Source organism: Nicotiana tomentosiformis, chromosome 7 (assembly GCF_000390325.3).
Source record: "Nicotiana tomentosiformis chromosome 7, ASM39032v3, whole genome shotgun sequence".
NCBI lineage: Eukaryota > Viridiplantae > Streptophyta > Magnoliopsida > Solanales > Solanaceae > Nicotiana > Nicotiana tomentosiformis.
Window position 1 is genome coordinate 23,752,447 of NC_090818.1, and position 16,364 is coordinate 23,768,810.

The following is a 16,364-nucleotide window of genomic DNA, read 5'->3' on the forward strand; positions in this document are numbered from 1 at the left end:
AAGAGAAGGGCAAAGGGATAAAGAGGGGAAAAAATAGGGGAGGGGGCGGGGTGAAACAAGAAATAAAGAGTAGTATGTTTTTGTTTTTAATTTCTTTTGACTTTTTTTTCTTATTTTAATTATTTTTAATATAATATTCATGCTCGTTGTACGCGTGAAATGTACGCATCGTGTACAACTCAGTCATAAAGTTGTGACGTATGCTCGGTCAAAGGTCACAGGAGTTTAAAATATCGACTTTGAACAATTATAAGTGTCTTGATAAAATTTCGTTGAATATAGGGACCGAGATGACAAATATGAATAAGTACAAGTGTCTACTGGGCTATTATGCCTTTTTCTTTTTCTTTTTTTTTATGGAAGAGTGCCCTACTTTGCAAAACGCCTTGTTACTTTGGTGGAAAAGAAAATCTGGCCAAAAAGAGAAAAGAACAAACGTAAAGCACTTCCTGAAAGCTAACTAAATTGGAAGTCTCTGCTTTGCTGAAACTTTGTTGTATGTTATTTTTTACAAACCTATGGAGTTATGTTAAAATTGGAAGTCAATATTCTTTCTGATTCTCGACAACATTTATTTGTGGAAAAAAAAAAAGAGAGAGATATCTTTAATTGAAGGTGTACAAGTGATTGTCTTTTTCCTAATATAATACAACTTAATATTATTTGAGGCACGTTTAGGTCAGTTGAACAGATTATTATATTAACATATCTTTTTCATAATAAGAGTAAAAAAAGAAGCTAAGAAGGCTGCATATAAATTACAAGCAAGGTTAATACTTCTTTTAATTTGGAAAAAATACCTTCGGTTTTATTTATGCAAATTACTAACAAATTAGGACTAGTTTGTATTTGAACGAACGGCATGACCAAGAACTTGTCAATATCATACAAATTCTAGTGAAGTATACTATCTTCAGAATTAAACTCACACCTGTGACCTGTTCAACTAAAATTAAAAGGCATACGCTTATTCGTCAATGCAATTCCAATTTCCATATGCTATTCATATCTGTTTCCCCACTTTCTTTATTTGGATTAGCATCTTTCTTTTTTGTTGTGGTAGGGTATTTTTCTATCTTTGCGCCTGTGACATCCCTTGGACGCTAACTTGTGGCACAAAGCTTTCAGTAATTCCCAATTTCGAACAAATAAAAAGATAGAGACAGGCTATTTTATTTTAGTAACAACTGCCCTATGGACATCAAGTCAATCTCATCCGACTAGACATTGATTCATGATTGTCCACCCTTCGGTTATTAGTAGTAGTTGATATCATCTATATTAAAATGAATCTCGTATTTCACTCATAAGTAAAAAATTCAATAATCGGTCCAATTAATTTATGTCATCTCAGGACAGGAATAGTTTATAGGATCAACAAGTAACTTGGTACCGGTCAAAACTTCCTTAAAAAAAAAAAAAAAAAAAATGCACTAACCTGATTAATCCTTCTGCAGCATCAACCGTCTTTTGCTTTCTAGAGAGCTCAGAAATTAATAATGCACTAACCTGATTAATTTTGAACATCAATAGATTCCCTTCTCTAAAGCATTTCTCCTAATGAAAGGTTTTGAAAGTATAACCAAGAAAACAAAAGCAAAAACAGAGGATTTCTAGTATGCTTATAAATTCAGAACCAATTTGTTCCTCTAACATCTATCCTATATGACTTCCATTAACAGTTTCATGACTTTTCCTTTTTGTAACTCAAAGAGTGTCCTACTAACTTGGAGAAGCATAACTATATGGAGACAGTTTCATGGGGGAAAAAAGTATAAAAACCAAAGGAAAAAAAACTGTCCAAAAATATCTGGATCTTCTGAGCTCAAACTGGTAATTCTTTCTCTACGAAGAAACATGTATTGACTGTCTTCTCTGTATATGTGGCATAGCATCTTCAAAATTGCTGATGTCAATCTGCCAGAAAGGTGATAACAACTGTCTACCATTGTTAAAGGATGTTGCGATTGTGTCTTTGTTTACGGGTGATGGACCTACCCATGCGAAGCCGTCGAGCTGTAAGTGCTTCTAACAAAACCTCCACTGCATCTTCAATTGCTTTAGCCTGTTTATCCAATCCATAGGAAACAAAATTTGTAAGGTCATGTAGCTCATCGAGGAGGCCTATTGCCGCTGCTGCTGTACATGTACGATCCCATGATGGCTGCGGTCTGCCCTTGGCCAATACAATACACATGAGTTAAGAAAGGCAGAAAGGCAAGTACTAAAGAGGAATGAGCACAAAAAAAAGCTGCAGTTCGGATCATGTGATTCACCTGAGTATATGCATCAGGGATGCTCCTGTGTTCAACGTTATGCAAGGAAGCTCATCACCCCACATTAACTCGTATCGGTCCTAACAATTAAATATCTCAGATCAACTGTTTTTCTTTGGGAAATTGATCCACGTAATCAGAACTTAAATGTACCCTAAACGGAATGCAACTTTGGCATGACAGGAGAACTAAAGAATACTGTGAATAACTCGTTATACCAAGTCACTCATCTGTATCCAACTAAGTAACTAACAATCTTGTACTTTTAATACACATGGTTCTCTTTTGTTTACCTTATCTATTAAAGCAAAACAAAGTACAATGTAATTTTCTAATAGACGGAATGGAACATTGGCATGATAAGAGAAACTAAAGAAATACTGTGAATAACTCGTTGTACCAAGGCACTCATTTGGATCCAACTTGTACTTCTTATACACGTGTCTCTCTTTTGCTGTATTGCTAAATGTTTGACCAATTACACTGTAATTCTCCGTCGGTCAGAAGGGAGGGGGTCTCTTTGGTGGATTGAAGGCATTTAAGTTCTCCAATACACACTAGAGGATCGGGTATCAGGGATTTGAGGGTCTTCAATAGGACCCTCTTGGTTACGTGGCTTTGAAGGTTCGGACCGAGGAAGATAAGTATTGGAGAGTACTCAAAGACAAGTATGGAGTGGATACAGGCAGATGAAGAACCCCTTCTATAAGTAATCCATAACTCCATAGCTCAGTTCTTTGGAGAGACATTAACAAAGGGTTGGGTGGACTTGTATAAAATATTAGGGATATGTCTCTCAATAGGGAAGAGAGGATAAGTTTGTGGAATCAGACTGCAGTGATATGTCTCTCAATATCAGGTTTTGCAGATGTTTTCTGTCTCCACGGGAACAAAAAAGGAAAGTTTGGCTAAGGAGATAAGGAGAGAAGGGGTTGAGGCCTTTTGGGGTATCCAGCTTAGAAGGTAGAATGGAAGAAGTTGGAGACAGGTGGAATTGGAAAGAGAATGGTGGTAATTTTACTGTAGAATCATTTTATATGTCTTACATAAGAGGGAATAAAAAGCGATCTTAAATTATCAGGAAAAATGATTACAGATTGAGAGATATAATTGCCCGTCTCTAGATAACTATTACCATATGCCACTTACAGTGTGCCCTTCTCTGTCAATAGAACTTACTTTTACCCATCAAAATAATTTTTATACAAGTAAAACACAAGAGTTTTTTAACTTCTATACACTTAAGACGCAAGAGTTCTGCAATTTCAACTGTTATACAAATTAATTGTCTTTTTTCTCCGGATACAGCTTTATTAGCAAATTTATGTGCTCTGACATGCAGAACTGCAGTTGAAATCTAAGTTGCTCGGACACAGGTGTAGGTGTCTGACACAGGTGCGGATCTAGAGGTCGGATCCTTCGAGATGTAAATTGTAAGATTCGGGGATACGTATCCTAGTACGGATACGGATGCGGTGATCCGGCTAAAAATAATTTCAAAAAAAAAAGTATCTTTAAATTATGAGAAATGTTGTGGAATACTTACGTATAGCTTATAAAGTGTGGATTTTTTTTTTTTTTCAAGTTTTAGATAAGTAAAGGATTGATTTCCTAGATAAGGTATGCTATTTTCTTTAAATTTACCCTACTTTTGGTTCTTATTTCGGAAATCAAATTGTATCTCGTCTCGAATTTTTCCGTCTGTCGTGGTCAAAGTACCCAAAATTGTTTGACCAAATCCGGTATGGATCCCATACCCATACCCATACTAGTGTCGTGTCGAAACGGATGCGGCACCTAAACTGCCATGTCGGAGCAACTTAGGTTGAAATCTGTGCATAAATAACTAATAAGTATGTGAAAGTAAAAAGTTATCATCACAAGAGGCAGAAGCTTTTTCAATGTCCAATAATATAATCTCATTAATCTAATTGGTTAAAACTTAAACCTCAATCTCAATTTATTATTTCCGTTCTTTTTCTTTTATGTCTTCTTTTTTACGATGCTGATGAAAAAGTTCATTACTTCATAATGGAAACTTGATTTTAAAGCGATAAAGAGTTACGTTTGCTGGCTGAAGTACCTTCAAACGGCTGAACATTGCACCCGAATTGCTCCAGGTCCCATCAATTAGAATAAAATTCAAGGAATGGCCTCCATCTGTCTACAAATAGCAGCATAAACGTCAACACTCATGCAATGGAAAATGAGAATATCACATAGACAAGTTGACACGATTGATCACCATCACGTGGTTTAAGCAGTAAAAGTACACTCACACTACCATCGTATGAAATATTATTAGCAACCACATGTTCAAATAAATCTGCATGGCCCCATGAAAAAACATGCTTAATAATCTATATAATGACTCTTTAAGTGCACTTAATCAAAGCAAAATTTAGCCAGCCAATGCTTTTAGCCGAGGATAAAGGATGGCTACTTAGTAGTAAGGACCCTCCACCTCCAAATATAATGCGGGAGTGAGTAACCAAGGGAGAAAAAAGGGGAAAGTCCCTTGTAGGCGGCTAGGTAGGGCGGATTTGGGAGGGTAGAGTATCATAAAGAGAACCTTTCACTTGATGGAAGAAAATAGCTTAATCTCCCTCTTTCTTGATCCATTGCCTTCTTTTCATCTCCTTGTGCCGAGGGTCTTTCGGAAACAGCCTCTCTAACTACACACTACCCTCCCCAGACCCCACACGTGGAATTATACTGGGTTGTTGTTGTTGTTCCCTCTTTCTTGAGAAGAGAAAGGGAAGTACCACCAAATTATATCTCCAAAATTCCCTTATGGGTAATTCCATTATTTTCTATTACGGAAAATCTTTGGAAGCCTTTACACTTTTCTCAAAGTCTCAAATTCATTTCCCTGAATTGCTTCCAGAAAAAGAAGAAGGTGAACGATTCTTCGTTCCTACATTTGCTTCCCCTTTGTCATCTTGTCAATGACAACTTGGCCATACTTCCATGTCAAAAGTTAGGGTGGTGTACCGTTTCAGGAGGGCATTCTACATGTGCAAAAGAAAGCTCGGCCATGCTATCCTTGACAGACTTCGCTGGTGCATTCTTGTTGGGATAAAGGCACCAAACCTTATCTTTTCCTGAAAATAATGTGAAATGCGAATCAAAAGCTAAACTCCCTGCAGGTTCTGCCAAAAGTAAGAACAGAATACACAGCATTTTTCCTAAAACAGAATACATTACATCAACTTAGCTCCATAAGCAAATCTTCTTTGATGCTACATGGATGGGGTCAATCATAACAAAGTATTCTGCTAACTTCGACAAAACGGGAAAGAACTGTGATCATTTCCTCGTTATCATTAACATTTAAATATGGCATCAAACTTCAGTTTGTCTGTATCTACTGCTCTTCAATACATCGAAAAAAATTAGCCCCAACAAGTCCATCGGTTGACTAAGATAATAATTGGCTTTTTTTTCTAGTTGTCCGGGCGAGAAATTGTCGGAAAGAATTGATCAAAACTGATAAACATGCTAAAAACAATTAAAAGGGAAACTAACAAGAAAGTAGCAAAATTTTCTACTAAAGTAGACTCATCGAAGATGTGGTGACCCAGGTATCTTTGACATTTCCATAATTCCTGTGTGTTAGAGACAGACCACTCACCTAGTTATTTGCTCAAAGGAATGTACATGCTTACATGCCTAATTCAATAGTTCTCAAGAAATCTCAAATCTGTCTCAACCCTCGCATACCAGTCTACCAGACACATGCTTACACAGTTGAATTTGGTAACTACATGTTTTGAATTATTGGTTAACTAACAGATTGTATGGTATTTTAGCTATTTATATGTAATTTTTAGTTTCCATACCTTTTTTTTGGGACACAGATGGTCACAGGTACAAGGGCGCAACACTCTTGGCTAAATTACACAACAATTATCATTTTACCAACCACAACAAGAGGTCTACTCCAAAATTCTGTAATAAGCAACCTTTTTCATACAAAACATAAGCATCCATTTTAGGAATCATGTGGTAGTTACAAGCACTTCTCTGAGAACTTCAAGGGATTATGCTTCGACAAGCTCTCTAGCTGCTTCATTCTAGTAGAATATTAAATTACCAAACAATTTAAAATAAAATGAAGACCTGCAAGCTTCAATGCATCCCACATCATTTCCTCATGTTCAGCTATTCCATAGAGGCACAAAGTAGCAGCTTGAATGCCAAATACTTGCCACAGCAACTTCCCTGTGTTATTTTGTCGCAAGAAATCCTGCAAAAGAACGGATTGTCATATAAACATTCTTATACAGGAAGAATTAAGTGTGAAATAAGAAGAAAATGAAAGGTTGTAAAGGAAAAATAGAAAAGGAAAAAACAAGAAAAAGGATAGAAAGAAAAGTTCGTACCTTAGGATGCATATACAACCAAAACCGTACTCGACGCCAAAGAGGACATGAAGTAAGTTTTGAGCACATACAATCTTCCGATGGAAGCCAGCACTTGAAAATTTTACAACAGAAACAAAACCAGATGTGATACCATCAAAACCTATTTGTTTGTCAAAAAAGAAAAAAACGAAAGAACTTTTCTAAGGCAGAATTTGCAGATCACAACATACTTATTCTTTATGCTTTCATGCAGAAAATATCTCACACAAAAATACAAGAATAAAATCTTAAAGCATGACATTGATGTGTTAAGCAAATAGTTTACCTTCTGACAAAGGTAACCCCTACTTCCAAGCACACGACATGCAATTTGTCGTGCTGAAAAGAACTGGAGTTTCGTTTCTGAATCACCTAAAGACTGATATGTTGCTCTATGCTTTTTATCCTCTTGCACCTTGAAGTCGCCCTAAGGATCAGAACAGAATTTTGAGCTAATAACAATCAAGTAATTATGAAAGAGGCGAACAAACCCGAGGTAGAGCAATGAAATTCCTTAAAGAGAATAGGTAGTCATTATGAGGTCATCCCGTCACCGTATATATTTAGTTTGCATTACCTCCACTTTGTTATATATTTGATCTCTCTTCCCGCGTATGAAGTGAATAAAAGTTGAGAGGTCAAAACATATACTTTACCGCTTAATCTAATTTTATCTTTTTCCAATATTATTCATTTTCTCAAGGTGACATCATTGTTTCTTCATTTAAAACCATCAATTTTATCTATATTTTATTTTAATTTAATATAATACTAGAGTAAAATTAGACGAGATATACCAAGTGAATTTTTCACTTTGCACATAGAAATACCACATGTTACTATAAAAAATGTGTTGTAAATAAAGGATCTTTACTATATCATTGTTATAAAATGGAGAAGTGATACGGGATGAAAAAAATACTTAACAAGGTGCAACGCATGTTCTACAGGAAAGATGCAAGGCCAGCAATATCACATGAGAGTGAATGTTAGGCCTTTGAGATCCAACTTACACAAATTGAATGTTGCAAGAATGCAAATATTAAGATGAATTTGTAATTATATATGAGGAGAAGATTTTAAGCGATCACATCCAACAAAGGGTGCAAATTGCACGCAAAGAGTGAAAATAGCACATATAGAGGATAAAGTGAGGTCACCTAAGATGGTTGACCATGTACCATATAGACTTTTTGATTTACCACTTCCACCATTGCGACAATATGATGATTTTAGGTGATAAAAAGATATGAGGTAGACCTAAATTCATATGAAAGGAATGTGTCTTCAGAGATCTAAAATATCTCGAAATCAATGCAAACCTAACTAAGAACAAAACATAATCGAAGTAAAAGTTCCATATGAGCTATATAAACTTTAAAGCATGGGAGTCGCAAAACACAAACAACCACATACCTAGCTAACCATATAGGGATAAAAGTAAGATTCAGATAAATCCTAATTTGCATTAAAAGACAAGTATTTAGTGTTGGAGTGAATTGATCTAAATACAGAGCAATACAATAACAACCCAGTATAATCCCACCAGTGGGATTTGGGGAGGGTAGCCTTACCCCTATCCTGCGGTAGAGAGACTGTTTCCGATAGACACTCGACATCCCTCCCTCCGAGAACTTCCCGCCTTGCTCTTGGGGTGACTCGAACTCACAACCTCTTGGTTGTGGAAGTGGAGGGTGTTCACCACTAGAGCAACTCACTCTTGTCAAAATACAGAGCAATACTTGAAATGAAATAGACCTGAATAGAGTGGATTGATATATATGTTTTACGTTACCAACCCTAATTCGTTTGGGATTGAGGCTAGTTGGTTGATATTAATAGAAATTGTTGTTAAAAAAGTTGAGAACATTTGGTTCGAGCAATTTGACAATCAACAATTAAACTGTCATCACTTTATCTAGCATCAGCTAGTAGTACTACTGAATAAAGGGTCCATCAGAAAGCATTCTACAACGGCAGAGATGAGTACGCCCATAAGTGGCATTCAGCATTCCTACGTTTAGCATTGAATGTACTTTCTAGGCCCAAATACAATAGCGTGAATTATGAGTAAACCGTCAAGATAAAACTAACAAATTCACAATGCACAAAATTGAGATTCACTTTTTCTGACATTTTGATAGGGAAATCATCAAAGTTTGGCTTAAAAAAACATTCAAATTTCAAAAATCGTAAGTTTTTTTACCGAGAGTTTGCCGTGATTTCCACCAAAGATCATGTCGGAATCACTATCTTTCTGCAAAAGCTTCAAGTCATCAACTACCTGAGTAACCATGGCCGGTATAGGAGATGTGGTACCCCACCCCTGCCATTCTTCAACGCTAATGCCAGCTTCTCCACTGCTACTTACTTTATGGGATTCTCTTGAAGGAGAAACAGAGGAATGCATTGTAGCTGTTGTTGTAGTAGACATAACCGTTTTGCTGCAAAATTGATGCGGAAAATGGAACGACTTTCTGAAGCTCAAGGGTCTTGTTGGAAAGATCAGCATCGTATTCGGTCCGGTGGTGGGTGATTTTGGAATTTCCTCAACACTTTTACCCACTTTGGTTTAGATTCTCTCCAAAATCTGCTCCTTAGCATTTTGGGCCTGTAATATTGGGCTTACTAGATGATATGGAGCAGTTAGCCCAACCTATAGAATTAACCCAAATAGCCGATCATCCAATCGCTTAAACTAAAAATAATCGGTAAAGATATAATATATACATAATTTATCTATCTATCTATCTATATCTATATCTATATTATTATAAAAGTACGAATGTGTTACGTTAAATATTGAACGACAAAAATATCCCCAAATATTAACCGTCTTTAATACCCTTAAATCTTTCAAATAAATGCTTACAAGGAAGGACATAATTGACAAATTAACACTTTGAGGAATTGTACTAGAAGAAGGACGTTGGACATAGTTGCGTAATTAACACTTCGTTATGAAGAATTGTAATAGAAGGACATTATATTGAAGAGTTAAAGTTCGGATGCTGGTTTATAATTTAGAGTTTCGTCTATTATTGCATACGTTCTTTTTTTGTGTGGGGCAGAATTGAGGAAAATTAGCGGGGAATAAAGCAATCATTCATGCAAAAGTACTACCACTAAAGACGGGTTATAGATAAATTTGATATTTATTATGTTTTGTATTTATATTGGGTTATACACAAATTCAATGTTTACGTTGTTCTGTATTTATATTTTTCTTTAATTTGAGGTGATGATTGTTAGGTTGATATTATATACTTATATTTTTAAGAGTTTGAGCAGATCAGACTTGAAAAAAGATATAAGATACTGGTAGAGAATGAAGGCATGAAATTAATTTGAGAAAGAAGAGAACGTAAAAGAGGTAATCCCACGAGCCGTTTTGCTTACAAGCAGAGGCGGAGTCAGAATTTGAAACTTATTGGTTCGGGATTTTAAATCTTTTAAGTTACTGAATTTTAAATTAATAATTTATACATGTTCAATGAATTTCTTAAGACAAATACATAGTTTGAATGAAAGTTATTGGGTTCGGACGGACTCGTAAGTTATACTCTCCCTCCCTCCGCCCCCGCCTACAAGGTGCATTTTTGCTCGCCTTTTGTGTGTGCCCGCGCACGCATTCCTTCGACAACAGAATTGTTTAATTTTCATTGCCTATATTCGGCCTTTATTACATAGTTAAATAAAAACAGAAAAGAAAATAACAATAGATTGTGCTAGCGATTAGTTAGTATGCCCATCAGTTATATAACAAAATATGCTAAATTAATAAATAATAATTGTTGACCTAAACTAGAGTTGAAGGATTGTGTATTTTGATTTCTGTTTTTCGTGCACATTATTTTACTCTTTTAATATCACGATTATTTTAATATAGATGTGTCTATATATATGTTTGAGTAGTAATAGCGTGTATGAATTTATTTTTAGATAATTAGTAGAGCCAATAAAATATTGAAATTACTAGAATTGAAAAAATTAGTTTACAAAATTGATGAAAATTTGTTAGTTTTTTTTGAATTCCACGTGAACGAAACAAATGTTGGATTATTTTTTTTTCCCTAAAGTATTTTGAGTTTGGAATCCGAAATTAATAACGCATTTGTGATTCAAAAAAAAATATGAACCAAAATACTAATATTTTTAATGAGGTTTTATTTCAAATCTAACGCTTAAGAAATTCGTGCAACGCTCGAGTCTATATCTATATCTATCTATCTATATCTATATCTATCTATATAGAATTTTTACAAACATAAAGCTTATTTTATTCCTGATAGACAGAAAATATCACTAAGAAAATTGACACAAGATAACAACTTAATAATTGAACGGGCAACGTGACACCGTATTGATATAATAATAAAAAAAAATATCTTTTATATAAAGTTATAAGAAGAAATTATTTTTCACGTTATCTTTTAACCAATAACGAGAGATATACGTGCAACGCACGTACATAGAGACTAATTATATTAAAAGCACGAAGAACCTTAACGAAATGTCGTTCATCTTTATTGCCCTTCGTAAATGCATTTTATGTTGGATAAAATTGTAAATATAGACACAAATTAAAAAAAAAAAACCAAAATTAAATTGTCCAACAATTAATGTTTCCTTAGGTTTTAGTATTATATTTTGTCAAAGGTCGGTTTAATAGTATTAATGTCATATTAGGTTTATGATTCTATTACCAAATTCACTCAGCAATTAATATTAGTTTATGTTTAGTATTTCTTTTTGGTTATAATTGACGTATGATACAATTATAAGAAGAAGCAATTAATGTCATTAGATTTAGTATTCTTTTACCATAATTTTCGTAAGATACAAAGTCAGTTTTTGATTTTCTAGAATTTTAGAACCAAAACCGATAAGGAGCAGCAACTATTATTACTTTAGGTTTAGTATTATTTTACTAATATCGAATAAGGAGACGTAATTAATGTCATATTAGGTTTAGAATTCTTTTACCAAATAAAGTCAATTTTATTTTCTAGAATTTAAAAAGTAAAATCATTTAGAATAAGGATGAACACTTCTATAAAAGAAGCCAATAGTCCACGTTCTTGGTCATAAACTTGTGACACCGACAACTTCTGTGAAGATAAATTCATTTGTGCTTGTCACTTTTGATTTTGACTATAATATCTCATGTATAATTATTAGTTTACAATTACTTATTCATAATATTTTTCTTATAATTTTTTAGATCATTGCATTTTGCATCATGCAACGTCTATACTGTAATGTTTATATTCTTATTGTGTACTGTAAAACAAAAATTTGGTTGAAGGTAACTACAGTAATGGTCAACTTCTTTTCTTTTTTTTTCTTAACTTACTTTGTAAGTTTCTTTCTTTATTTCTAATGCACTTTGAATCTGAATTTTATTCTTATTATATTTGTGAGTGTTTCGGTTATAAAAAAATTTCTAGATTTACATGTCAAATATTAGCTTTTATAGTTCCAATTTTTTTATGTTGTTGATTAAATGAACAATTGAGTCAATCTAAGTTATCAATTATGGCAACTGTTTTGTTTTCCACTCTTATATAAGACGTGATTGGCTATTTTAATTTATGGCATTTGGTCTTATTTTAATTTTATTGTATTCGCTTTTATTATAAATTTATTGTATTTGGTTATATATACATGTATATCTTTGTACAAAAAGACTTTTTGCAGCAATTTAAGCTTATAGTGTTAAGAAACATAATTTTGTACTTTTGGGATGATATCGTCTAATAATCCTCTTATATTCAGGATTTTTTACATTCAAATGGACATATAAGTGAGAAGAGTTGAGGTAATATATCCTCTCTCTATTTTCTTCCAAGGATCCGTAAAGAAAGTAACAAAAATAAGCTATCATGGACGACGAAAGGTTGAATATAAATCGAGACTTTATATATAAATTTAATATATATTTTTAATTTTTTAAATTTTATAACGATTGACATGCAATACATGCGTATTACGCTGTAACATATAATGCAACCTGTCACGACCCAAAATCTCACCCGTTGTGATGACGCCTATCTCGATACTAGGCAAGCCGATAACATTAATAACCCACAATTTCTTTTAAATACTGAAAACATAATAATTAAGTTTAAGAGTAAATTCCACAAACATTAGAAATAAACACACCCCCAAAATCCGGTGTCACTTAGTACACGAGCATCTATACATTACAAGTCTGAAAAATCCGGTCTATAATAATCCGAGACCAAATACAATAAACAAAAGGATAGGGAATGAGAGACAAGGTCTGCGAAACATAGCAGCTACCTCTGAATCTCCGAAAAAACAACTGTGTGAAAGAATCAACACCCACTATGTCCAGGATCACCTGGATCTACACACGAAGTGCAGGGTATAGTATGAATACAACTAACTCAGTAAGTAACAATAATAAATAAGGAACTGAAAGTAATGACGAGCTTCTCAGCTAAGTCCAAATACATTAAAGGGTAGGCATGCTCTCAAGTTCAACATTTAAAATTTCACAAAAATTTCATATCAAATTTGACTGAAACATAAAATAATATTTTTCTGAAATTTCCAAAATAGTGATATATGACAGCTAAATGCATCAAAATAATGAAATCAATGCATTCTCTCAGAGTAACAGTCACTCAGTCCTCCCATTCACTCCAACCTCACAGTCACTCTTTTCTCACAGTCACTCTTTCCTCACAGTCACTCATCACTCGGCACTCGGCACTCGCACTCAGTAGGTACCTGCGTTCACTGGGGGTATGTACAGACTCTGGAGAGGCTCCTTCAGCCCAAACACTATATCAAGTCAATCATGGCATATAACAATGAAACATGTTGCGGCGCGCAGCTCGATCCCATAAATATCCTCACAATTATGCCCTCGGCCTCACTCAGTCATCAACCTCTCTAGTCTCTTGGACTCAAGATGTCATGAAAATCAGCCCAAAATGATAATATGATGTATCAATAAATAGCAACAGAGACTGAGATATGATATGAAATGAATGAACATGACTGAGTGTGAAATTACAATTTGAGCATATAATTCAACCACAAAAATAATCTCAGTGGGTACCAACAATAACATCGTATGTCTAAGCATGATTTTTAATACGAGTCTAAGCTCAATTTTCTCTAACACGTAGAGAATGTACGGATATCAATAGATTATTCAACTATACAGCTCCATAGAATTTAACCAAGTCACAATTCCTACGGTGCACGCCTACACGCCTGTTACCTAGCATGTGCGTCACCTCAAAACCAATCACATAACATATAATCCGGGATTTCATACCCTCAGGACCAAATTTAGAACTGTTACATACCTCAAACCGTGTAATTCTTTATTCTTCTATGCCCTTGCCACGAGAATTTATCTCTGAAAGTCTCGTATCTATCTACAATTAATTTGATTCAGTCAATACTAATTATTGTAATTAATTCCATAAGGAAATACTAATTTTCCAATAAAAATCCGAAATTAACTCAAAAATCGTCCGTGGGGCCCATGTCTCGGAACCCGACAAAGGTTATAAAATATGAACGCCCATCCAACCACGAGTCCAACCATATAAATTTTACCAAATTCCGACATCAACTCGACCCTCAAATATTCAATTAAAGTCTATGAAGATTTCTACCATTTTTAACTCAATCTTTACCCATTTGAACTCAACGATCTTTCCATAAACCTTATTGATACGTATAAATAATACTCTTACACCCAAGAATCATACTCTTAATCACCCATCTTTACCCAAACTCGAAATTGAAGACTAGGGGTTAGAACCTTACCTCTTGGGTGAAGATCTTGTGATATTTCCTTGTTGGATTTCAAAGCTTGAACAAGATCTTGATGAACAAAGCACTTGAGCTTCTTCCTCTCTCTAGAACACTCTCCCTTCTCTCTAAAAATATAAGATTTTTGCTAAAAAATGAGCTTCAAGGGCTATAAATCGAAGTTGGGTTGGGTAAAAAATTAGAAAGAATTGAAGCCCCGACGCAGATTTGCGATCGCATAACACGTATGCGGTCCGCAAACTGGCCGCATAATTGAAGCTCCAAAATGAGGGTCGCCTAGATAGGTCTGCAGTGATTATGCGGTCCGCATACCTATTCTGCGGTCGTATAATATACCGCAGAACAGATCTGCGGTCGCATAATGCACCGCAGATTTCCTCAAATCTTGCCTCGCATCTGCTTCACTCTGCGGCCATTATGCCGTCCGCAGAGTGATTCTGCGATCGCATAGTAGGTCGTAGAAATGTCCTCTTCTGCCAAAAATTTTCCTTTATTCTCCAGTGCATTGTTCAACTCAAAAAGTCCGAGCCGCGGTGATCTACCTCGGCACCACAAAACCTTATTTTTCTTAGTAAAAATTCTCCGGGGTCGTTACACGTAAGTCAACATCTGGTCAACCTTTTCAACTTAAATTCTAAACCTTGGAACTAAGTGTTCCAAATCATTCTAAAAACCTCACCGGATCCGAACCAATTACCCCCGGCAAGTCACAAAATAAATGTAAAGCATAAATTGAGCAGTAAATAGGGGAACGAGGTTGTAATACTCAAAATGACCGGCTGGGTCGTTACATTCTCCCCCTCTTAAGCAAATGTTCATCCTCGAACGAGTTTAGAGTTATACCTGGAGTCTCAAATAGGTGTGGATATTTGCTCTGTATCTCCCGCTCAGTCTCCCAAGTAGCTTCTCCGACTGGCTGGCCTCTCCACTGCACTTTCACTAAAGTTATGTTCTTTGATCTCAACTTTCGAACCTGCCGGTCTAAAATGGCCACCAGCTTCACATCATAAGTCAAATTACCATCCAACTGCACTGTGCTGAAATCCAAAACATGAGACGGATCCCCGACATACTTCAGGAGCATAGATACATGAAGCACTGGATGAACATTCGATAGACTAGGCAGCAATGCAAGTTCATAAGCCACGCCTCCAATCTTTTTAAGTATTTCAAAAGGCCCAATATACTGAGGGATCAACTTGGCCTTCTTCCCGAACCTCGACACACCTTTCATGGGCAAAATATTGAGCAGAACCTTTTTCCCAACCATGTAAGCAATATCACGGACCTTCCGGTCGGCATAACTCTTTTGTCTAGACTGCGTTGTGCGAAGCCGCTCCTGAATCAATTTAACCTTCTCCAAAGCATCATGAACCAAATCAGCACCCAATAGCCTAGTCTCACCCAGCTTAAACCAGCCCACCGGAGACCGATACCATCTCCCATATAAAGACTCATACGGAGCCATTTGAATGCTCGATTGGTAACTGTTATTGTAAGCAAACTCTGCTAGTGGCAGAAATTGATCCCAAGAACCCCTGAAATCTATAACACAACCGCGTAGCATATCTTCCAATATCTGAATAGTGCGCTCGGACTATCCGTCCGTCTGAGGGTGAAATATTGTACTCAGCTGAACTTGTGTACCTAATTCTCGTTGTACTGCCCTCCAAAATTGTGATGTAAACTGCGTGCTAAGTGTTGTTCCTAAACCTTCGAATCACTATTTCACCGTACCACGCACATACCCGGAGTGATCCCACGTCACCATATTCTATATAGGCCTGACAACACAACATAACTGAAAATTATTTATTTAACCTTAGCCCAAAAACCTTGGAATTCAATTTCCAACATTCTG

At 35.4% G+C, this 16,364-nt stretch overlaps 1 protein-coding gene across 2 annotated transcripts; it reads right to left on the bottom strand.

Moving 5' to 3' along the window:
- Positions 1 to 1,593: 1,593 nt before the first annotated feature.
- Positions 1,594 to 9,244, bottom strand: LOC104116618 (uncharacterized). 2 transcript variants are annotated; one of them, XM_009627509.4, is made up of 8 exons: positions 8,889 to 9,242; positions 6,969 to 7,109; positions 6,662 to 6,754; positions 6,399 to 6,525; positions 5,271 to 5,380; positions 4,360 to 4,440; positions 2,277 to 2,356; positions 1,594 to 2,171 (listed from the first exon to the last, which is right to left on the bottom strand). In XM_009627509.4, the coding sequence occupies exons 1-8, from the start codon at positions 9,192 to 9,194 to the stop codon at positions 1,952 to 1,954; spliced, it is 1,158 nt and encodes a 385-aa protein (XP_009625804.1). In that variant the 5' UTR covers positions 9,195 to 9,242; the 3' UTR covers positions 1,594 to 1,951. The 2 variants fall into 2 exon arrangements, with proteins under 2 accessions (XP_009625804.1, XP_009625805.1); XM_009627510.4 differs by lacking the exon at positions 5,271 to 5,380 and having other exon boundaries at positions 4,360 to 4,436; positions 8,889 to 9,244.
- Between the last annotated feature and the right edge of the window lie 7,120 nt (positions 9,245 to 16,364).